Source organism: Eschrichtius robustus, chromosome 13, assembly GCF_028021215.1.
Source record: "Eschrichtius robustus isolate mEscRob2 chromosome 13, mEscRob2.pri, whole genome shotgun sequence".
Lineage (NCBI taxonomy): Eukaryota > Metazoa > Chordata > Mammalia > Artiodactyla > Eschrichtiidae > Eschrichtius > Eschrichtius robustus.
This window is the reverse complement of record NC_090836.1, coordinates 86884574-86909759: the sequence shown is the minus strand read 5'-3', so window position 1 is coordinate 86909759 and position 25186 is coordinate 86884574. Positions and strand designations below refer to the sequence as shown.

Sequence of the window (25186 nt, the reverse complement as noted above, 5' to 3'; positions counted from 1 at the left end):
TACTGTATTTGTTTTTCTCTTTCTGACTTACTTCACTCTGTATGACAGACTCTAGGTCCATCCACCTCACTACAGATAGTTCAATTTTGTTTCTTTTTTTTTTTTAATAAATTTATTTATTTTATTTTATTTTTATTTTTGGCTGTGTTGGGTCTTCGTTGCTGTGCACGGGCTTTCTCTAGTTGCCGTGAGCAGGGGCTGCTCTTCATTGTGGTGCACGCGCTTCTCATCGCAGTGGCTTCTCTTGTTGCGGAGCACGGGCTCTAGGTGTATGGGCTTCAGTAGTTGTGGCACGCAGGCTCAGTAGTTGTGGCTCGCGGGCTCTAGAGCTCAGGCTCAGTAGTTGTGGCGCACGGGCTTAGTTGCTCCGCGGCATGTGGGCTCTTCCCCCCGGACCAGGGCTCGAACCCGTGTCCCCTGCATTGGCAGGCGGATTCTTAACCACTGTGCCACCAGGGAATCCCTCGTTTCTTTTTATGGCTGAGTAATATTCCATTGTATATATGTGCCACATCTTTTTTTTTTTTTTTAACATCTTTATTGGAGTATAATTGCTTTACCATGGTGTGTTAGTTTCTGCTGTATAACAAAGTGAATCAGCTATACATGTACATATATCTCCATATCTCCTCCCTCTTGCGTCTCCCTCCCTCCCACCCTCCCTATCCCACCCCTCTAGGTGGTCACAAAGCACCGAGCTGATCTCCCTGTGTTATGTGGCTGCTTCCCACTAGCTATTGGTTTTACATTTGGTAATGTATATGTGTCCATGCCACTCTCTCTCTTTGTCCCAGCTTACCCTTCCCCCTCCCCGTGTCCTCAAGTCCATTCTCTAGTAGGTCTGCGTCTTTATTCCCATCCGGCCCCTAGGTTCTCCAGAGCCATTTTTTTTTTTTTTTTTTTTTTTAGATTCCATACATATGTGTTAGTATACGGTATTTGTTTTTCTCTTTCTGACTTACTTCACTCTGTATGAGGCCCTAGGTCCATCCACCTCACTGCAAGTAACTCAATTTTGTTTCTTTTTAAGGCTGAGTAATATTCCATTGTATATATGTGCCACATCCATTCATCTGTCAGTGGACACTTAGGTTGCTTCCATGTCCTGGCTATTGTAAATAGTGCTGCAGTGAACATTGTGGTACATGACTCTTTTTGAATTATGGTTTTCTCAGGGTATATGCCCAGTAGTGGGATTGCTGGCTTGTATGGTAGTCCTATTTTTAGTTTTTTAAGGAACCTCCGGAGTATTATGTTTAAAAAGGGAAGTCATTTCTATTAGATTGAGTAAGAGGGTTTTTTTCCCCTTCTAATCTGAAACTTTAGGAGAATTTCAACATGATTTATAAAGGAATTTAGTATCTTGGCTTTCATTAACATAATAACAAATAAATGTAAATATTGGCAGTCCTATAAGCCTCCAACAGTTTTTGTGATATAAGAAAGTAGTGTTTAACTATTAGTGTTGCCATCGTAATTTCATTAGTGTGGCTTCTTTACACACTTTCTCCAGTGACGCAAATACAGACATGATTTTTTGGAACATCAGACTTATGGCTGCCTTCTCTCTTCTTCATTACTTATGTTGGACAAACTGCCATTATCACTTGCCAAAAATAATCCCACAGTTCAGTAGACTTCAGTTTTAAGGTCTCTCATGTCCTCCTTAGACCACCAGTAGCTTTGTCTCTTGGAAATCAGAAATTGGACACTTCTTTTTGATGTTAAACAAACCAGACTCCGTTTCTTAACCTCTAAGGAAGAATATAGCAAAACAACAAATTTTCTAAGCAACATCTCTGGAAACATAGCAGCAAATCTCTTTGGAATGCGTCCTTTGGAACATAGGCCAAATTATTTTTGTATCGAGCTTTTAATCAGATTTGTATTAAGGTGATGATAATAGTAAAGTCTTTAATAGGGTAAGATATTATAGTTATATGTATTTTCCTTTATCTATATTCATATACAGAAATGACTAAAGACTCACCAAACTTTGGTAATATCTGTATTCTTGTGATGTAACCAGCTTCAAGAAACTAAGGATAAAATATGGAGCTTATAGATTCAGGCTTCTCTTATTCTTATACTGTAACCAATTTCATGAAACTAATGATAAAATAGGAAGCTTATCAAATTTCACCAACTTCCCTGTTCCCCAGTTCTCCCTTCCCACCCACTTCTCCCCCTCTCCAACCCCATACCACTTTCTCTGCTATATTTCAGGAAACTTTTTTCAATCCTCACTTCTCCTTCCTTCTATTTTCTCGGCTTTATAACTTATTTATATAACCTTTCCAATGATATCCTGTGGATTATGCTAAAGTATAATAAATAAATCACATAGTTGAGTTTGTCGAAAGACCTTATACCATCAAACCATAGTTAATAAAAACTGAGAGGTCTTTTTAAAGTATGACCTTAACTCTGCTCTTTTTCCCATTTCTCCCTAGCACTTCAGAGTTTTTTTAATGAAATGTTTCAAACTGTTATATGTTTTTTAATGAAATGTTTCAAACTGAAATGTTTCCCTGTTATACTAAAGAGTTGAGTGACATTTAATTATCAAGTAAAAATTTCAAACCTTGTAGTTCATTCAAGTAGTCAGCTTTCTCCTCTACTATTAAAATTAAATAATTTTTATTACAAAGTTATCATTAAGTACATTTTATTTCAAAATCTTTCTCTCAAGTCTTAGCTCCAGATAATATATTTTTAAAGTGGTGCAAATTGTGATCTTGTGCTTACTTTATTCCAAATGTAAGAGTCTGTTCATGCTGGTTGCCCCAAAGCAAGTAATTGCTTTTTTTCTATCTTTCATTTATCCTTAAACCTCATAAGCTAACGAAAGATCCGAAGTTTCATCTTCTAGCTTCTTTGTCTTCTAAACCTACCATATTTCACTTTTCAGAATACCTTAAAGATTGCCCCATGGAACAATATTGCTTTCAGAAGTATGGTTTTCAAGAGAATTCTATGATGATGCATTTATTTTCATCCATCTAGTATTTAGGTTGCATTTAAACTGTTGTTCGCAGACGTAGAGAATGAACTTGAGGACACGGGGAGGGGGAAGGGTAAGCTGGAACGAAGTGAGAGAGTAGCACTGACATATATACACTACCAAATGTAAAATATATAGCTAGTGGGAAGTAGCCGCATAGCATAGGGAGGGTGGGAGGCAGACGCAAGAGGGAGGGGATATGGGGATATATGTATACATATAGCTGATTTACTTTGTTATACAGCAGAAACTAACACACCATTGTAAAGCAATTATGATGTTAAAAGAATAGTGTCTTGTTATCGGAGTCTTAATAGATTATATTTTACCAATTTATAATATAAAACATAACAGTTGTGAAAATGAATGTATAGATGGGCCTGTAAATGACAGCCTTGCCTCTTTCAGGAGAGAGTCTTCTTGGTAACCTCTGAATTTGAAAAAAAAAAAAAGCCTTTGCTTTCCCAACCTCCTGTAACCTAGAAAGCTGTAGAGAACTTGGACTTTTTCTCCTCCATAGCCAAAATAAGAGCTTATGGTTGTAGAAGGCATCTTATGACTCTTTCTACAACAGTCTTTTTTGGGCTTTTTTTTTTTAAGTGAGGATTAAATTTTTAATACATTTTCTGATTTTATAAATGAGGATTATAGTTAATAGTCTGAACTTAATTTGGCAAGATGTGTAACATTTCTATGAGAGATACATGGTCATTAATTTTGAAAGCTCTGCATATTGAATTTATAATCCATTTGACTCTAATATTTTTTACATATACTTGCCTGTATCTCAACGCAGATTTATTGGATGAAATGTAAGATAAAATCAGCATTTTGGAGGGAAATAGCTGGACAAGTATATATTTGTTCTTTAAAATATTTTTGGAACAAGCTTATGTATGGATAGATTATTTGAAAATTTATATATATATTTCTGAGTCTTTGTGTTTTTTATTTTAAATAAGCTCCTATCCCCTCTTCAAGACTCACTTCAGCAAATTCTTTGCTGGTCCTCAACTCAGTCTGCCTTTCCTTGGGTCTAACCTTGCCCATTATGCAGGTCTCTGTTATCAATTTTATGACTGTATTGTTGTGATCATCTTTTTAACGCATCTATTAGACTGTACTCTCTGAGGGCAGGGGCTGATTATGATGTTATTTTCTCAGCATAAAGCACTGTGCTGCCATTGTGGTGTTAAACATTGAGGTGTGGGATTGTGATATCAGAATTCTACCGCTAACCCCAGTAAATTTATTTCTAACCCTGTAAGATCCCTGAGACCAGAAAACACACAATGGACAACTGCAGAAGAAAACAAGGGAACCTCAGCTGGGTTAGTGCAGAAACTTCAGGGTAGGGCTCTGCGAAATTGGATGGGAGCATCAGAGCTCCTAAAGGGCCTCTTCTGTACCTTAGGTTCAAAACTGAATGTCACAACTGGCTAGTGACAAGGGAGGGCCAAAGAGAAGAGTATGCAACAGCGTAGAGAGGTGATTGAGCTTTTTCCCATGTGGACTCTGGCTCAGCTTACCCTTTCTGCATGTGGGATGAAAAGGTATGAGGGAGAGGGTCCCAACCATGTGTACAGCCTTTTAAAGCATGGTGACCCCACTTACTTTTTTTTTTTTTTTTTTTTTCCGTAGGGCTAGATTTTTAATCTTTCAGGATTCTAACTTTTCAGAAATGGCTTTTTCCCAGTTGCAACTGAATGATAAGAGAAAAGGAATGCAATTAGGTCATAACCACAGAACTAAGGAGGCCTTAGGCTAACGTCCCTTTTTTTTTTTTAAAACATCTTTATTGAAGTATAATTGCTTCACAATGGTGTGTTAGTTTCTGCTTTATAACAAAGTGAATCAGCTACACATATACACACGTTCCCATATCTCCTCCCTCCCGCATCTCCCTTCCTCCCACCCTCCCCATCCCACCCCCCCAGGCGGTCACAAAGCACCGAGCTGATCTCCCTGTGCTATGCGGCTGCTTCCCACTAGCTATCTGTCTTACATTTGGTAGTGTATATATGTCCATGACGCTCTCTCACCCTGTCACATCTCACCCCTCCCCCTCCCCATATCCTCAAGTCCATTCTTTAGTAGGTCTGTGTCTTTATTCCCATCTTGCCACTAGGTTCTTCATGACCTTTTTTTTTTTTTCCTTAGATTCCATATATATGTGTTAGCATACTGTATTTGTTTTTCTCTTTCTGACTTACTTCACTCTGTATGACAGACTCTAACTCCATCCACCTCATTACAAATACCTCCATTTCATTTCTTTTTATGGCTGAGTAATATTCCATTCTATATATGTGCCACATCATCTTTATCCATTCATCCGATGATGAACACTTAGGTTGCTTCCATGTCCTGGCTATTGTAAATAGAGCTGCAATGAACATTTTGGTACATGACTCTTTTTGAATTATGGTTTTCTCAGGGTATATGCCCAGTAGTGGGATTGCTGGGTCGTATGGTAGTTCTATTTTTAGTTTTTTAAGGAACCTCCATACTGTTCTCCATAGTGGCTGTATCAATTTACATTCCCACCAACAGTGCAAGAGTGTTCCCTTTTCTCCACACCCTCTCCAGCATTTATTGTTTCTAGATTTTTTGATGATGGCCATTCTGACCAGTGTGAGATGATACCTCATTGTAGTTTTGATTTTCATTTCTCTGATGATTAATGATGTTGAGCATTCTTTCATGTGTCTGTTGGCCATCTGTATATCTTCTTTGGAGAAATGTCTATTTAGGTCTTCTGCCCATTTTTGGATTGGGTTGTTTGTTTTTTTGTTATTGAGGTGCATGAGCTGCTTGTAAATCTTGGAGATTAATCCTTTGTCAGTTGCTTCATTTGCAAATATTTTCTCCCATTCTGAGGGTTGTCTTTTGGTCTTGTTTATGGTTTCCTTTGCTGTGCAAAAGCTTTTAAGTTTCATTAGGTCCCATTTGTTTATTTGTGTTTTTATTTCCATTTCTCTAGGAGCTGGGTCAAAAAGGATCTTGCTGTGATTTATGTCATAGAGTGTTCTGCCTATGTTTTCCTCTAAGAGTTTGATAGTGTCTGGCTTTACACTTAGGTCTTTAATCCATTTTGAGTTTATTTTTGTGCATGGTGTCAGGGAGTGTTCTAATTTCATACTTTTACATGTACCTGTCCAATTTTCCCAGCACCACTTATTGAAGAGGCTGTCTTTTCTCCACTGTATATGCTTGCCTCCTTTATCAAAGATAAGGTGACCATATGTGCATGGGTTTATCTCTGGGCTTTCTATCCTGTTCCATTGATCTATATTTCTGTTTTTGTGCCAGTACCAAACTGTCTTGATTACTGTAGCTTTGTAATATAGTCTGAAGTCAGGGAGCCTGATTCCTCCAGCTCCATTTTTCGTTCTCAAGATTGCTTTGGCTATTCGGGGTCTTTTGTGTCTCCATACAAATTGTGAAATTTTTTGTTCTAGTTCTGTGAAAACTGCCAGTGGTAGTTTGATAGGGATTGCATTGAATCTGTAGATTGCTTTGGGTAGTAGAGTCATTTTCACAATGTTGATTCTTGCAATCCAAGAACATGGTATATCTCTCCATCTATTTGTATCATCTTTAATTTCTTTCATCAGTGTCCTATAATTTTCTGCATACAGGTCTTTTCTCTCCTTAGGTAGGTTTATTCCTAGATATTTTATTCTTTTTGTTGCAATGGTAAACGGGAGTGTTTTCTTCATTTCACTTTCAGATTTTTCATCATTAGTATATAGGAATGCAAGAGATTTCTGTGCATTACTTTTGTATCCTGCTACTTTACCAAATTCATTGATTAGCTCTAGTAGTTTTCTGGTGGCAGTTTTAGGATTCTCTGTATATAGTATCATGTCATCTGCAAACAGTGACAGCTTTACTTCTTCTTTTCCGATTTGGATTCCTTTTATTTCTTTTTCTTCTCTGATTGCTGTGGCTAACACTTCCAAAACTATGTTGAATAATAGTGGTGAGAGTGGGCAACCTTGTCTTGTTCCTGATCTTAGTGGAAATGGTTTCAGTTTTTCACCATTGAGGACAATGTTGGCTGTGGGTTTGTCATATATGGCCTTTATTATGTTGAGGAAAGTTCCCTCTATGCCTGCTTTCTGCAGGGCTTTTATTATAAATGGGTGTTGAATTTTGTCGAAAGCTTTCTCTGCATCTATTGAGATGATCATATGGTTTTTCTCCTTCAGTTTGTTAATATGATGTATCACGTTGATTGATTTGCGTATATTGAAGAATCCTTGCATTCCTGGGATAAACCCCACTTGATCATGGTGTATGATCCTTTTAATGTGCTGTTGGATTCTGTTTGCTAGTATTTTGTTGAGGAGTTTTGCATCTATGTTCATCAGTGATATTGGCCTGTAGTTTTCTTTCTTTGTGACATCTTTGTCTGGTTTTGGTATCAGGGTGATGGTGGCCTCGTAGAATGAGTTGGGGAGTGTTCCCCCCTCTACAATATTTTGGAAGAGTTTGAGAAGGATAGGTGTTAGCTCTTCTCTAAATGTTTGATAGAATTCGCCTGTAAAGCCATCTGGTCCTGGGCTTTTGTTTGTTGGAAGATTTTTAATCACAGTTTCAATTTCAGTGCTTGTGATTGGTCTGTTCATATTTTCTATTTCTTCCTGGTTCAGTCTCGGCAGTTTGTGCATTTCTAAGAATCTGTCCATTTCTTCCAGGTTGTCCATTTTATTGGCATAGAGTTGCTTGTAGTAGTCTCTCATGATCCTTTGTATTTCTGCAGTGTCACTTGTTACTTCTCCTTTTTCATTTCTAATTCTATTGATTTGAGTCTTCTCCCTTTTTCTCTTGATGAGTCTGGCTAATGGTTTACCAATTTTGTTTATCTTCTCGAAGAACCAGCTTTTAGTTTCATTGATTTTTGCTATTGTTTCCTTCATTTCTTTTTCATTTATTTCTGATCTGATCTTTATGATTTCTTTCCTTCTACCAGCTTTGGGGTTTTTTTGCTCTTCTTTCTCTAATTGCTTTAGATGCAAGGTTAGGTTGTTTATTCCAGATGTTTCCTGTTTCTTGATGTAGGCTTGTATTGCTATAAACTTCCCTCTTAGAACTGCTTTTGCTGCATCCCATAGGTTTTGGGTCGTCGTGTCTCCATTGTCATTTGTTTCTGGGTATTTTTTGATTTTCCCTTTGATTTCTTCAGTGATCACTTCGTTATTAAGTAGTGTATTGTGTAGCCACCATGTGTTTGTATTTTTTACAGATCTTTTCCTGTAATTGATATCTAGTCTCATAGCGTTGTGGTCGGAAAAGATACTTGATACGATTTCAATTTTCTTAAATTTACCAAGGCTTGATTTGTGACCCAAGATATGATCTATCCTGGAGAATGTTCCATGAGCACTTGAGAAAAATGTGTATTGTGTTGTTTTTGGTTGGAATGTCCTATAAATATCAATTAAGTCCATCTTGTTTAATGTATCATTTAAAGCTTGTGTTTCCTTATTTATTTTCATTTTGGATGATCTGTCCATTGGTGAAAGTGGGGTGTCAAAGTCCCCTACTATGATTGTGTTGCTGTCGATTTCCCCTTTTATGGCTGTTAGTATTTGCCTTATGTATTGAGGTGCTCCTATGTTGGGTGCATAAATATTTACACTTGTTATACCTTCCTCTTGGATCGATCCCTTGATCATTATATAGTGTCCTTCTTTGTCTCTTGTAATAGTCTTTATTTTAAAGTCTATTTTGTCTGATATGAGAATTGCTACTCCAGCTTTCTTTTGATTTCCATCTGCATGGAATATCTTTTTCCATCCCCTCACTTTCAGTCTGTATGTGTCTCTAGGTCTGAAGTGGGTCTCTTGTAGACAGCATATATATGGGTCTTGTTTTTGTATCCATTCAGCCAGGCTGTGTCTTTTGGTGGGAGCATTTAATCCACTTATATTTAAGGTAATTATCGATATGTATGTTCCTATTCCCATTTTCTTAAATATTTTGTGTTTGTTATTGTAGGTGTTTTCCTTCTCTTGTGTTTCTTGCCTAGAGAAGTTCCTTTAGCATTTGTTGTAAAGCTGGTTTGGTGGTGCTGAACTCTCTCAGCTTTTGCTTGTCTGTAAAGGTTTTAATTTCTCCATCAAATCTGAATGAGATCCTTGCTGGGTAGAGTAACCTTGGTTGTAGGTTTGTCTCCTTCATGACTTTAAGTATATCCTGCCACTCCCTTCTGGCTTGCAGAGTTTCTGCTGAAAGATCAGCTGTTAACCTTATGGGGATTCCCTTGTGTGTTATTTGTTGTTTTTCCCTTGCTGCTTTTAATATGTTTTCTTTATATTTAATTTTTGATAGTTTGATTAATATGTGTCTTGGCATGTTTCTCCTTGGATTTATCCTGTATGGGACTCTCTGTGCTTCCAGGACTTGATTAACTATTTCCTTTCCCATATTAGGGAAGTTTTCAACTATAATCTCTTCAAATATTTTCTCAGTCCCTTTCTTTTTCTCTTCTTCTTCTGGGACCCCTATAATTCGAATGTTGGTGCGTTTAATGTTGTCCCAGAGGTCTCTGAGACTGTCCTCAGTTCTTTTCATTCTTTTTTCTTTATTCTGCTCTGCAGTAGTTATTTCCACTATTTTATCTTCCAGGTCACTTATCCGTTCTTCTGCCTCAGTTATTCTGCTATTGATCCCGTCTAGAGTATTTTTAATTTCATTTATTGTGTTGTTCATCGTTGCTTGCTTCCTCTTTAGTTCTTCTAGGTCCTTGTTAAATGTTTCTTGCATTTTGTCTATTCTATTTCCAAGATTTTGGATCATCTTTACTATCATTATCCTGAATTCTTTTTCAGGTAGACTGCCCATTTCCTCTTCATTTGTTAGGTCTGGTGTGTTTTGACCCTGCTCCTTCACCTGCTGTGTGTTTTTTTGTCTTCTCATTTTGCTTATCTTACTGTGTTTGGAGTCTCCTTTTCACAGGCTGCAGGGTCGTAGTTTCCGTTGTTTTTGGTATCTGTCCCCATTGGCTAAGGTTGGTTCAGTGGGTTGTGTAGGCTTCCTGGTGGAGGGGACCTAGTGCCTGTGTTCTGGTCGATGAGGTTGGATCTTGTCTTTCTGGTGGGCACGTCCACATCTGGTGGTGTGTTTTGGGGTGTCTGTGGCCTTATTATGATTTTAGGCAGCCTCTCTGCTAATGGATGGGGCTGTGTTCCTGTCTTGCTAGTTGTTTGGCATAGGGTGTCCAGCACTGTAGCTTGCTGGTCGTTGAGTGAAGCTGGGTCTTGATGTTGAGATGGAGATCTCTGAGAGATTTTTGCCGTTCGGTGTTACGTGGAGCTGGGAGGTCTCTTGTGGACCAGTGTCCTGAAGTTGGCTCTCCCACCTCGGAGGCACAGCCCTGATGCCTGGCTGGAGCACCAAGAGCCTTTCATCCACACGGCTCAGAATAAAAGGGAGAAAAAATAGAAAGAAAGAAAGAAAGAAAGAGGATAAAATAAAATAAAATAAAGCTATTATAATAAAAAATAAGAAAAAAAATTATTAAGAATAAATGTATTCAGAAAAATATTTTTTTTAATTTTTAAAAATAGATTTATTAATTTTTTATAGTAAAAAATAAGAAAAAAATTATTAAGAAAAAATATATTAAGAAAAAATTTTTAATTTTTTAAAATAAAAAATATGAAAAAACTTATTAAAATTTTTTTTTAATTTCTAAAAATAGAAAATAAGGAAAAAATTATTAAGAAAATATTTATTCGGAAAAAAAGATTTTTTAAGTAAAAAACAAAACGAACGGACCTAACCCTAGGACTAATGGTGAAAGCAAAGCTATACAGACAAAATCTCACCCAGAAGCATACACATATACACTCACAAAAAAAGGAAAAGGGGAAAAATTAATATATCCTGCTCCCAAAGTCCACCTGTTGAATTTGGGATGATTTGTTGTCTATTCAGGTATTCAACAGATGCAGGCACATCAAGTTGTTTGTGGAGTTTTAATCCACTGCTTCTGAGGCTGCTGGGAGAGATTTCCCTTTCTCTTCTTTGTTCGTACAGCTCCCCGGGTTCAGCTTTGGATTTGGACCCGCCTCTGCATGTAGGTCGCCTGAGGGCGTCTGTTCCCCGCCCAGACAGAACGGGGTTAAAGGAGCAGCTGCTTCGGGTGCTCTGGCTCACTCAGGACAGGGGGAGGGAGGGGTACGGAGGAGGCGGGGCGAGCCTGCGGCGGCAGAGGCCGGCGTGACGTTGCAGCAGCCTGAGGCGCGCCGTGCGTTCTCCCGGGGAAGTTGTCCCTGGATCACGGGACCCTGGCCGTGGTGGGCTGCACCGGCTCCCGGGAGGGGCGGTGTGTAGAGTGACCTGTGCTCGCACACAGGCTTCTTGGTGGCGGCAGCAGCAGCCTTAGCGTCTCCTGCCCGTCTCTGGGGTCCGCGCTGATAACCGCGGCTCGCGCCCGCCTCTGGGGTCCGCGCTGATAATCGCGGCTCGTGCCCGTCTCTGGAGTTCGTTTAGGCGGCGCTCTGACTCCCCTCTCCTTGCGCGCCGCGAAACAAAGAGGCAAGGAAAAGTCTCTTGCCTCTTCGGCAGCTGCAGACTTTTTCCGGGACTCTCTCCCGGCTAGCTGTGGTGCGCTGACCCCTTCAGGCTGTGTTCACGCTGCCAACCCCAGTCCTCTCTCTGCGATCCGACCGAAGCCTGAGCCTCAGCTCCCAGCTACCACCCGCCGCGGCGGGTGAGCAGACAAGCCTCTCGGGCTGGTGAGCGCTGCTCGGCGCCGAGCCTCTGTGCGGGAATCTCTCCGTTTTTCCCTCTGCGCCCCTGTTGCTGTGGGATCCGCGCTGATAGCCGCGGCTTGCGCCCGCCTCTGGAGTTTGTTTAGGCACTCTGAATCCCCTCTCCTTGCACGCCGCGAAACAAAGAGGCAAGAAAAAGTCTCTTGCCTCTTCGGCAGCTGCAGACTTTTTCCCGGACTCCCTCCCGGCTAGCGCCGAAGCCCGAGCCTCAGCTCCCAGCCCCCGCCCGCCCCGGCGGGTGAGCAGACAAGCCTCTCAGGCTGGTGAGTGCTACTCAGCACCGATCCTCCGTGCGGGAATCTCTCCACTTTGCCCTCCGTACCCCTGTGGCTGCGCTCTCCTCCGTGGCTCCGAAGCTCCCCCCTCTGCCACCCGCAGTCTCTGCCCACAAAGGGGCTTCCTAGTGTGTGGAAACCTTTCCTCCTTCACAGCTCCCTCCCACTGGTGCAGGTCCCGTCCCTATTCTTTTGTCTCTGTTATTTCTTTTTTCTTTTGCCCTACCCAAGTACGTGGGGAGTTTCTTGCCTTTTGGGAGGTCTGACGTCTTCTGCCAGCTTTCAGTGGGTGTTCTGTAGGAGCAGTTCCACGTGTAGATGTATTTCTACCGTATCTGTGGGAAGGAAGGTGATCTCCGCGTCTTACTCTTCCGCCATCTTGCCCCTCGGTCCATCCCCACTTACTTTTGAAGGTGGTATAATCACGGTGCTCAAATTTAACACATCTGATTAGTGTTTCCTCATCTTTTGGGGAAGAGGAGGAGTTGACAAAGAGACTTGATTGCATCTTCTCTCCTTAAAGCTTTATAAGTGAGCTTTCAATAAATGTTTATTTATACATCAAATTAGTCCCCTTTTCAAGTAAATTTGTATTTATTTCTGACATATCCTCTTCTTACTGTTTTGATGTTCTTATCCTGAACTTTGAAATTCACATGTTCTCAATGTTTTTGTGACTTATACACTTCTAGGATTATCATTACATGGTGTTTGTATTGGTATAGAGAAGATGTGTAATATAATCCCAAGAGAGTTCTTGAATTCTATTTGACCTTTTTGCATAATATGTCCAAGTGAAATTGGACCATTTGCTTATGAAAAGAACATTGACATAGCTATACTTAAGAGTAGAAAGCTCTGAAATCTTTATTTGAAAAGACATTTATTCATATTGTTAAGTATTCATGGCACCATCCCAGCCAAGGCCTTAATCATTTGACTTATCAATGTTTTCTTTCTTTTGGTGATATAAGAAGAGTGAGAATATGATATCTGGCTTCTATCCAGCAGAATTAGTAATAGATAAGCTCAAATGATTTAATCTGGGCTTATGTGGTACTAGATAACACTGATTCCATTAAGTCGGTTAAAATGTATACCTTATTAGATTATTCAAGTGCTATGCACATACTAATATAAAAGCAAAATAAGAGTTATTTTAAATAATGAACCATCTAAAAGGAGGCTTTTTTTCCTGGCTTCTATTTTTTATTTTTGCCAGTTTTATTGAGAAATAATTGACATACATCACTGAAAAGTTTAAGGTGTACAGCATGATGGTTTGATTCACATATATTGTGAAATGATCACCACAGTAGGTTTAGTTAATATCCATCACCTCATATAGATACAATAAAAAGAAAAGAAAAAAAATTCACCTGTGATGAGAACTCGCAGGATCTACTCTGTTAACACTGCTGTATGATATCAGGAAAAGCTATCTATCGTCATCATGTTGTACATTACATCCCTAGTACTTACTTATTTTATAACTAAGTTTGTACCTTTTGACCATCTTCCTCCAATTCCTCCTACCCCCACCCTCTGCCTCTGGTAACCACAAGTCTGATCTCTTTTTCTGTGAGTTTGGTTTTTTTGTTTTGTTTTGTTTTTAGATTCCATATATAAGTGAGATCGAACAGTATTTGTCTTTCTCTGTCTGACTTATTTCACCTAGCATTATGCCTTCAGGATCCACCCATGTTGTCACAAACGGTAGGATTTTCCTGTTTTTTATGGCTGAATAATATTCCATTGTGTATATATACACTCTTTATCCATTCATCCTTCAGTGGACACCTAGGTTGTTTCCATGTCTTGGCTATTGTAAATAGTGCTGCTATGAATATGGGGATGCAGACATCTTTTCAAGTTGGTGTTTCTGGGTTTTTTGGATATACTCCCAGAACTGGAATTGCTGAATCATATGGTAGTTCTATTTTTAATTTTTTGAGAAAACTTCATACTGTTTTCCACAGTGGCTGTACCAACTTACAATCTCACAAACAGTGCGCAGGGTTTTCTCTTCTCCACATCCATGCCAGCATTTGTTATCTCTTGTCTTTTGATCATGGCCATTCTAACAGGCATGAGGTGATATCTCATTGTGATTTTAATTCACGTCTCCCTAGTGACTAGTGATGTTGAGCATCTTTTCATGTATCTGTTGGCCATTCATATATCTTCTTTGGAAAAATGTCTATTCAGGTTCTTTGCCCATTTTTTAATTGAATTATTTGGTTTTTTGCTCGAGTTGTATGAGTTCTTTATATATTTTGGATATTAACCGCTTACCAGATATATGGTTTGCAAATATTTTTTCCCATTTCATAGGTTGTCTTCCCACTTTTTTTTTAAATAAATTTATTTACTTTATTTATTTTATTTATTTTATTTTTGGCTGCATTGGGTCTTTGTTGCTGCGCACGGGCTTTCTCTAGTTGCGGCGAGTGGGGGCTACTCTTCGTTGCTGTGCGTGGACTCTGATCGCGGTGGCTTCTCTTGTTGCAGAGCACAGGCTCTAGGTGCACAGGCTCAGGAGTTGTGGCACATGGGCTTAGTTGCCCCGCAGCATGTGGGATCTTCCATACCAGGGCTTGAACCCGTGTCCCCTGCACTGGCAGACGGATTCTTAACCACTGCACCACCAGGGAAGCCCAGTTTTCCCACTTTGTTGATGGTTTCTTTTGCTGTGTAGCTTTGTAGCTGCATGTAGCTTGATGTAGTCTCACTTGTTTCTTTTTTACTTTGTCTCTTATGCTTTAGGTATGATTTCCATAATATCATTACTAGACCCATGTCAAGGAGCTTTCTTTCTATGTTTTCTTCTAGGAGTTTCATAGTTTCAGGTCTTTCATTTAAGTCTTTAATCCATTTCAAGTTAATTTTTATGAGTGGTACAAGATATAGGGGTGAAGTTTTATTCTTTTATGTGTGAATATCCAATTTTCCCAGCACCATTTATTGAAGAGACTGTTTTCTCCATTGAGTATTCTTGGCTCCCTTGTCAAATATTTGTTGCTTGGGTTTATTTCTGGGCTTTCGATTCTGTTCCATTGGTTTATTTGTCTGTTTTTATGAAGGAGGTATATTTAATTATTGAATTATTATCTTGTGTTCTTTGCTTAGGGTGTTCCAGTCATGGCAATAAGAAACAAAATGATATCAGAAGGACTAGACCCAGATCTTCTTGAGTAAGTAATTCTTCTAATATAATGATATTACTGCCAAGATGCTGAGTTTATCAGTGATAATAAAAATATTTCAAGCTCTATATGTTTTTCCTATACAGTGTTTTATGGTTGAGGAGACCACCTTCTTAAACAGTGCCTCTGCTATGTTTAAAAAGTGAAAAATCTATACTATGCTACTAAAACTAGCCTTAAGACATTTTAGGAGTAGTTTTAATAGATTGATGATGAATCTGTATATGCAAAAGGGATGGAATTTGATGACAGTTTTGTTGCACAGCAGTAGTGTCCACAAGAAGCAGTGCTCTTTTTCTTCCCATGCTACTTTTTTCCTCCCTCCCTCCCTCCTTCCCTCCATCTCTCTCTCTCTCTCTCTCTCTCTTGAATTATCTATAGTTTTTTATTTAAGACCTTAGTGTATAGGAAATTTACTCTACATGATCTAGGTTGAGCCAGATGGGGAAATAAACAGAGTAACTCTAAGTCCACAGTAATGGTTATTAGAAACTAGATATTGTTTTGTGTGAGTTTTATAAAAAAATTTTTGAGAAATGCTGAAAATTTGTGGCTCAGAAATTTGACAGTAATTTACTCCATCCAGGCAAAGCTCATCCTGGGTAAAATATATCGTAATGGATTATTCAGAACTAGTCTCCTTTGCAAGTATCTAGACACTTGTAAAGAGTTTTTCCAGTTTGGGATTTTAGTTCACCCCAATGTATTTAGCTATGGTAGCTATGCAGGCATTCATACTGTACTAGCAGTATACTTTGGAATTTTTCTTGGCTCTCAGCCCTTCAAGAAGATGTATGCATTTTTTCCCTCATATATGCAATCTTTTCCTCATGTTTTATCTTTCAAAATATGAAATTTAAGAATTTTTTAGAAGTCTGCAAGAACAGATTTCCCACATGTATCTCCATTTAGTATGTATTTCAGTAGCAAACAGTTCAAGCACAATGGTATAATTGGTAATTTGAACTAAAGCATCTCCAGGATATTTGGCATTTGCTCTGGAAATTGTTTCTGACACACTTTAAAAGCAGATGGATTGTGACATATACTTTAATGTGAATTGAACATATGGGTCCAATCCATTTTGGTACTCATTGGACTATATGTTATAAATATATTTAACATTGACTATGACCTCTTTTTTGCTTCTGGAAATACACAGTAGACCTTCTATACTAACAGAGAGCTAAAATGACCTTTAAAATCATGATTTTTCTCTCTAGAGAAAATGTAATAAATGGAAAACTTAACAGCCCTATAAACAGCCCTATAAGCCCTATAATCCAATCCCTTTACCCCCTACTGGCTTCACTTCATCCCCTGCCCAGCCTAAACCTACTTCATTATCCTTTACTTCAACCATCTACCCACACTAGCAACTTGAAAGTCACCCTTGATTCTGCCCTCCTCTCTACCCCTTAACATGTCAGTCACTGTGATTTTCTCTTTTTTATATCTCACATCTGACCACATGCCTCCATGCCATTGCTGTTTAGTTCAAGCCCTCATCGTTTTTCACCTGAATTATTATAATAACTCCTGATTGGTTTTCCTATTCTCTTTCAATCTGTCACTAAAAACTTAGTGGATCTCTTCATATAGTTCATCTGTTCATACATACAAATCTTTCTGTGATTCTCCACTGCCTTTAACATATAGCCTAACATCTTAGAATTGCAAATAAATGCTTTTATCATCAAGACTCTAGCTTCATTTCTTGCCATTCATCCCTACTTCCCTATCTCCTGCAGCTGTAGCAAACTACTGGCAGTTCTCTGAATGTATCATTATCCTGGTGTCTTTGAATGTTTGTATTCCTCCCCATGGAACTTCCTTCCCCCATCTTAAATGGCCAGGCTGACTTCATATTCTTAAAGAGTCCATTTAGGTGTCCAGTGGTTAAGAATCCGACTTCCAATGCAGGGGACGGGGGTTCGATCCCTGGTCAGGGAACTAAGATCCCACATGCCGTGGGGCAACTAAGCCCATGTACCACAACTACTGAGCCCAAGTGCCACAACTAGAGAGCCTGTGTGCCACAACTACAGAGCCCACGTGCTCTGGAGCCTGCCACAACTACTGAGCCCATGCACCTCAACTGCTGAGCCTGCACGCTCTGGAGCCTGCACGCCACAACTAGAGAGAAGCCTGCGCGCTGCGACGAAAGATCCTGCGTGCCACAACTAAGACCCAATGCAGCCAAAAATAAATAAATAAATATTAAAAAAGAAAAAAAGAAGTCCATGGATGACAACCAAGGGGAGAACCTCCAGGACCCCCAATACTTCCTTGATGTATCTCACTTAGCAAGTTTGAGGGCATGTCATTGTCTGTAAACGTTGAGAAACATTCAGTTGCAAAGTGGTGCCAAGTTTTAGGGTAGAATTCCAGTAACAGTTAACATTGTCTTAACAGAAAAGCTGTTCCTCAACCACAGCCTGGAGCCTGAATTCTGACCCATTACCTCATAAGTACATGCCATTGGTCACAAGGGGCGCTGGTTGGAATAGGGTGACTCACTATAACCTATCACCACTACCACTAGAAAACCAGCTCCCACTACATTTAGCTAGATATAAGTGGAATCAATCACCTTGTTAAGGAGGAATTCTGGCACTTTGGGAATCATGTTTACATAAAAGTCAAGGAACCTCGCCTTGAGGGGAAAGTCTGAGATGATAAAGGAGAAGAAAATGTGCCATCCAAGGAAAGAATGAACTTTTATTTAGAATCTTATGTATATATTTAGCCTCAGCCAAGAGCTTTCAGTAAAGACTGTTCTTTTGTCTTTTAAGGTATAAACATACACTTTTTCTATTAGCTTTAGGTAGTAAGACAGATTCATATTACTGTAAGAAGAAATAGTCTAGATCTGTTTGCACTGAGCAAAGAGCAAAACTGAGGTTAATATAGAAATAAATACTGATCAGAAAATACATTGTTATTCAGTTGGCTTGTGTATATAACAGTTTGGAAGCTGACAGTACGTAATTTTGCTATGTTTTTTTTTGTTTATTTTTTAACATCTTTATTGGAGTATAATTGCTTTACAATGTTGGGTTAGTTTCTGCTGTATAACAAAGTGAATCAGCTATATATATACATATTTCCCCATATACCTTCCCTCTTGCTTCTCCCTCCCACCCTCCCTATCCCGCCCCTCTAGGTGGTCACAAAGCACCGAGCTGATCTCCCTGTGCTATGTGGCTGCTTCCCACTAGCTATCTGTTTTACATTTGGTAGTGTATATATGTCCATGCCACTCTCTCACTTCGTCCCAGCTTACCCTTCCCCGTCCCCATGTCTTCAAGTCTATTCTCTACGTCTGCGTCTTGATTCCTGAGGTGGATGGACCTAGAGTCTGTCATACAGAGTGAAGTAAGTCAGAAAGAGAAAAACAAATACTGTATGCTAACACATATATATGGCATCTAAAAAAAATGGTTCTGATGAACCTAGGGAGGGTACGTAATTTTGAACCTAGGGAGAGTATCAGTTTACATGATAAAGGAGAAGAGAGCCTGGCTATTTTCCTTCAAAAATGACTATCACTGAATTTTAGGAAGTCTATAAAACTGAAGAAAATGCCTGATAATTACCAAATAAATAGTATTAGTTAGCTACTTCTGAGTGATTATTTAATATTCTTAAAAATCCAAGTTTTTGAAAATAACAATAGTGCTTATATAACCAAGAATTAGTTCTGTTTAGCTTGTAAAAATTAGTAAAAAAAAAAAAAAGAAAAAAAATGCCGTGAAATCAAAAGATATGTGAAAGAGTATCTTTTTCACCATTATACTCAAAAGAGTTTAAGGGGAAAGAAAATGGAAAATTTTAAGTTTTATCTGTTTTAGAAATATAGAACAGGTGAATCATGCCATATAAATTTTTTCAATCAATGCCTAGATTTTTCTTACCAGAAAAAAAAAAATGTTTCTCCCTATCCTGTTCTATGCTTACATTTATGTCCCATAACTAAGGTTACTATTATTACCTAGTAATTACTACTTTTACTACTCCAACATAAATAGACTAGCCTCTGGACCTGTCCATGAAGAGACGAAATTCATGATGGTTAAAGGCTCAGGCTAAGGCAGACTTTAGAAATGGTCTGCTTGCTGGGGTCCGGATTCTGCCCTGCCACTTTCTAGCTATATGACCCTGGACTAATTACCTAATCTGTTCATCAGTTTCCTCGTCAGTAAATGGGGAATAGAAGAGTTGACCCTTTATAGAGTTGTTCAGACTAAGAGAATGATGTAAGCACTTAGCACAGCTCTGGACAAGCAGTAAATGTTAGGTAAATGTTAGTTGTGATTTATGAATGTTTTAACGCAGGAATCTGTAGCAAGTTCTAAACAATTGGATTTACCAGGCTTTTGGATCCCAACTTGTTTAGAGTCCTGTCGTTGCCTGTATACCACGGTGTTCTCAACAAAGACATATTTAACGTACACAGAGTAATTATCCTTTTGAGTTATACTCTCTGTTTTCCCAAACTGAAAAATCTATATTTTAAACTTTGTAGTAAAGAACAGACTTCTGGGGCTTCCCTGGTGACGCAGTGGTTAAGAATCCTCCTGCCAATGCAGGGGACATGGGTTCGAGCCCTGGTCCGGGAAGATCCCACATGCCGCGGAGCAACTAGGCCCGTGTGCCACAACTACTGAGCCTGCACTCTAGAGCCCGTGAGCCACAACTACTGACCCCATGTGCCACAACTACTGAAGCCTGCGCACCTAGAGCCTGTGCTCAGCAGAAAGAGAAGCCAGCACAATGAGAATCCTGCGCACTGCAACAAAGAGTAGTCCCCGCTCACTGCAACTAGAGAAAGCCTGCATGCAGCAATGAAGACCCAACACAGCCAAGAATAAATAAGTAAAATAAATACAAAAAATAAAAAAATAAAGAACAGACTTCTGAAATTGAAATTTAACTGGTCACACTCTTAATATTAGTAGGAGGGTGCAGTTTGTAACATACTGATTTGGCTAAAGAAAGCAAGTTACTTTGCAGGCTTTAAACAGAACCAGCTCAGTTGGCATTTGTCCTGGACTTATCTATTCAAAATACATTTATACCCTCCTCCCAGCCTGTGGAATGACCATGATTATGGTTGCCAGAAATAGAAGTAACCACCTCAGCCTTATCACTGAGACAAGAGGAGATGTATTAGTGTTAACCAAACAGACACTGGAAAACAAGAAACCTTAATTATAATTAAGGCATATCCAGCAGATTTTCATGCCCTCTAATGGAATACCTTATCTGCCAATGATCTTCGTTTGTCTCCTCCTACAGAACAATATAATGGATTAAAGGTTGGGTTTTGGCTGGTTAAGGATAGAATTGATCTCAATTCCCCGACTGAACAATTCCAAAAATAGTTTTTTTTGTTTTTTTGTCTTTAATATTTATTTTATTTATTTATTTGGCTGCACCGGGTCTTAGTTGTGGCATGGGGGATCTTCTTTGCAGCATGCGGGATCTTTAGTTGCGGCATGGAGGATCTTTATTTGCAGCACGCAGGATCTTTTAGTTGCGACATGCGGGATCTAGTTCCCTGACCAGGGATTGAACCTGGGCCCCCTGCATTGGGAGCATGGAGTCTTAACCACTGGACCACCAGGGAAGTCCCCCGAAATAGGTTTTTTCACTCGTTCCATTTTTTTAGTTTTTGCTGAGCTGGGATTCCATTCAGGGTAATTACCAGTCCTTGACCACTGGCGGCAGACTGACTAGAAAGTATAGGACAGAAAAAAACAATGTCAGAAAATTGTGATTAGTCCACTGTTGGAGACCTTGATCACAAGAGTAAGAAATAATAAAAATATCAAAGAGATGGTGTTAAAAAGCAGTTGTGGGTCTTCCCTGGTGGCTCAGTGGTTAAGAATCTGCCTGCCAATGCAGGTGCCACGGGTTCGAGCCCTGGTCTGGGAAGATCCCACATGCCGCGGAGCAACTAAGCCCATGCCCCACAACTACTGAGCCTGTGCTCTAGAGCCCACGAGCCACAACTACTGAGCCCGTGTGCCACAACTACTGAAGCCCACACGCCTAGAGCCTGTGCTCCGCAACGAGAAGCCATTGCAATGAGAAGCCCACGCACCACAACGAAGAGTAGCCCCTGCTTGCTGTAACTAGAGAAAAAGCCCGTGCACAGCAACAAAAGACCCAACGCAGACAAAACTAAAATAAATAAATTTATTTTTAAAAAAAAAGAATCAGTTGTGGTCTTCCAGTGTCTACCAAGCAAGAGATAGAGAGTTGTTGGGAAGTAAAGAACCCGAAGATAAACAGCAGAAACCCATCTTACCAGCCAGGATGGCTGGCTTTCTTTTTCTTTATGCTATTAGACATTACATTGTTTCTCTGGCTGTGGGAATCTGCCACAGAGTCCCACAAAGGGCGGGACATACCTGTCTTGATGGACATTCAGAAAGGGAAAGACCGACCCGCCGTGGGGTGCACAGGCCTGGCCCCATCGGCGCCCATATTCTTGGATGGTCGGGAAGACACTGCTGGTTACCCCTCTCTTCAGCCTCCATGTCCCTGTGCCAACGTTTAGATAAGGTCAATGGGGTGACAGTTCACGGAGCCACGCCCCTCTTCAGTGCTTGCTGCAGTGGCAGCACTGCGTGCGTCAACGTGCTGCTGGAGTTTGGAGCCAAGGCCATGCTCGAGGTGCACCTGGCTTCACCCATCCACGAGGCAGTAAAGAGAGGTAATAGAGAATGCATGGAGATTCTGCTGGCAAATAACGTTAACATTGACCAGGAAGTGCCTCACCTTGGAATTCCCCTGTATGTGGCTTGCACCTATCAGAGGCTAGACTGTGTGAAGAAGCTTCTAGAATTAGGAGCCAGTGTTGACCACGGCCAGTGGCTGGACACCCCCCTCCATGCCGCCGTGAAGCAGAACAGTGTGGAAATCATCCACCTGCTGATAGACTACGGGGCTAACCTCCAGTGCAGAAACGCTCAGGGCAAAAGTGCGCTTGATCTGGCAGCTCCGAAAAGCGGCGTGGAGCAGGTTCTCCTGCTCCGGGAAGGCCCGCCTGCTCTTTCCCAGCTGTGCCGCCTGTGTGTCCGGAAGTGCTTGGGTCGCATCTGTCATCAGACCATCCACAAACTGTATCTGCCGGAGCCCCTGGAAAAATTCCTCCTATACCAGTAGTCCCAACTGTCCACGGGAAGGTACTTGGAAATAAACAGGTTGTTGCCTGCTGTACCCAGGGTACCTAGTGTAACACCCAACAGCTAGACTCTCAAATGAGCTAAGCTACTTAGAGCACATCCCTGGTGGACTGGCACACGTGGGGAATGAAAACTCCTGGTTAGTTTAATGTTCTCTTTAACCAAGGGGCAATCAGAAACTTTTCTGTTTTTAGCTCTTGTTGTTAAGAAACTTTAAAAAATTGTGAAGTAGGGTGAAATTAATAGGCTGTTTTTCAAGATTCATGATCTTCGATTGTCTAAGGATCACCGTTCTGAATAGCATGTAGACACATATAAATCTGGGTGGATAAGATTAGGATGAATATAAGTATTCCAAGATGGGTTCCTGATTTAGTTCTTCCCTTCTTCACCCTTTCTTTCTTTCCTTCCATGAATAAATCTCTGCATGAAAGTTTTTTTTTAAATAAAAAAATTTTTTAAATTAATTAATTAATTAATTTTTTTTAAAAAAAGAAAGAAATGGAAAGACCAAGGTATGTGTAGTTTGAGTAAATGTAATGCCGAAGTAAGTCTTACTGGTTACTCTGTAATAGCAAAGTCAGAATTGTCTTTTTTTTTTTTTAACTACCCCAAATGTCTTTATATAGTCACTGCAATCTCAGTTCAGGAATTCAGTGTTTTGCTATTTCCTTAAGACCACTTACTGCCATTGCACAGAGCTCTGAGAACAGCACTAATTGACAAGTATCATGTGATGTTAAAACTTTGTATGTGCTCTAGTTGATACTGAAAAGTGATTTGAATGGTAACTATTGCACCCTCTCCCCACAATCCTCCTACTCAGCAATAGTTTTACTAACAATGTTTTTGACACTTAATCTGCTTAAAATTCAACTGTTTTAAATTTAAAGAAAATGAAAAATATCTTTAAGCTATTTACCTACATAAATAAATGTTTTTCCAAAGAATGTTTATGATGTTTGGTGTCCTTAAAGTGGCTGTGGTTTTAAACACAAATATAAATATCTCTTTAATGAAAACAAATCAGACCAATGATATTTGTATTTTAAGACTCATTTTATGTACAGGATCAGAAAAACTAACTCAAACTAGCTTAAGCAAAAAGGGAAGTTACTGAGTCACATACCTAAGAAGTCTAAGTAGGACAGAATGAGGGGCGCAGCGCCAGCAGTACTGGCTGGCTGGTGCTCCCTCTCGCCTGGCACCTCTGTCCACCTTCACTCCTTGGCATAATCATCCACTTCTCTCCTACTGCTGATGAGCTTCCTTCTGGAAAACAAGGAATTCGCAAATAATATTTGCTTTATATGGTAAATGGCTATAATATTGCTAGTTTTTGCCAACTGAAAGGAAAGAGAGCCCCTTTTCCATAATCCAAGGCTCATTTCTGGGGAAGCATTCTGATTGTCCGTGCTTGGGTTTTGAGCACTCCCTTGAATTGATCTCTTTCCAGGTAAAGAGATTCTTCTGACCTGCCAGGCCTGGATTATGTGACTGTAACAAAGAAAGAGTATAAGGAAAGGGTGAGGGCAATAGGGATTGTGGTTGATAGTCTTATTTATTCCCATAAATGGGAGGAAGGTGACAAATAAAATGCACACAGCATCTGGTATGCTAAAAAGTACTGATTTGTATATGGTTAGTACTTCCTTCTCCTTTCCTTTCTAAATTTTGGCTCACTTTTAGCTGAGGTCAACCTAGTAACTTCTTTGAAAATACTTCTTTGTAAACAAATTAAACTTAGTAAAGAGTTTAAAGTTATACTTTAAAAAATTTTGCTTTTACTAAGACTTTTATTGATAATCTTGATGCCACAAATTATATAAATATGCTTATTAAAATGTAGCTACCAAGCTAGTGTTTTTTATTGTAACTACTAAAGGTTGAGATTTTAGAAAAATATGCATGATAAATCATGAATATACTTATGACTTTATATATTTTTCTGCATTTTGCTGATGTACTCTTTTTTAGTGATTCACTTATATGTTTAAAATATTGAGAGGATCATTTTCAGATTTTAGTAATGAAGTGTAGCCAGTAGTTTAAAGTAGCAACCCTTTTAAACATATCTTTAAAACTTCTTTCTATGAAGAAACTTACAACAAACGTTTCATATATATATATAGGGTCAAGCAAGAGCAATTCTGATCATAACATACAAAGCCAAATTTCTGTTCCCCCTAAGAATATGAATATCCAGTCTGGAAATGATGTTGTGAGTTTTATTATTACATTAACATTTGTAAAGCTTTTATAAGTTATAAAATGCTTTCATATATTACCTCATTTGAGTCTCACGATTTTTGAAGTTTTTCTCTTTTATGTACAAAAGGAACTCTAGTGTGTAGCTTTTCTTTTGTTTTCATAGCAATTCCAATTCAAAATAGCTTTAAATTTCTTTTCTTTTCTTTTCTTTATTTATTTTTGGCTGCGTTGGGTCTTCGTTGCTGTGCACGGGCTTTCTCTAGTTGCGGTGAGTGGGGGCTGCTCTTCGTTGCGGTGCGTGGGCTTCTCATTGCGGTGGCTTCTCTTGTTGCAGAGCACGGACTCTAGGTGTGTGGGCTTCAGTAGTTGTGGCACACAGGCTTAGTTGCTCCGTGGCATGTGGGATCTTCCCGGACTAGGGCTCGAACCCGTGTCCCCTGCACTGGCAGACGGATTCTTAACCACTGCGCCACCAGGGAAGCCCTAAATTTATTTTAAAATGAATGAG

The 25186-nt window shown here is 39.6% G+C and overlaps 1 protein-coding gene, 1 non-coding gene and 1 pseudogene across 2 annotated transcripts in view; 2 read left to right on the top strand and 1 right to left on the bottom strand.

The window, feature by feature from the left end:
- Nucleotides 1–25186, top strand: part of WASHC3 (WASH complex subunit 3) — a 68169-nt gene that overhangs the window by 30715 nt on the left and 12268 nt on the right. The window contains exon 6 of the mRNA XM_068560260.1: nt 15195–15259. Within this exon, the coding sequence (XP_068416361.1) occupies nt 15195–15259 (65 nt within the window). The remainder of the gene's footprint in view (nt 1–15194; nt 15260–25186) is intronic.
- On the bottom strand, nt 20831–20903 carry TRNAW-CCA (transfer RNA tryptophan (anticodon CCA)). The gene has a single exon. It is a non-coding gene; the product is annotated as a tRNA-Trp (tRNA).
- Nucleotides 21188–22888, top strand: LOC137775170 (ankyrin repeat and SOCS box protein 11 pseudogene; annotated as a pseudogene).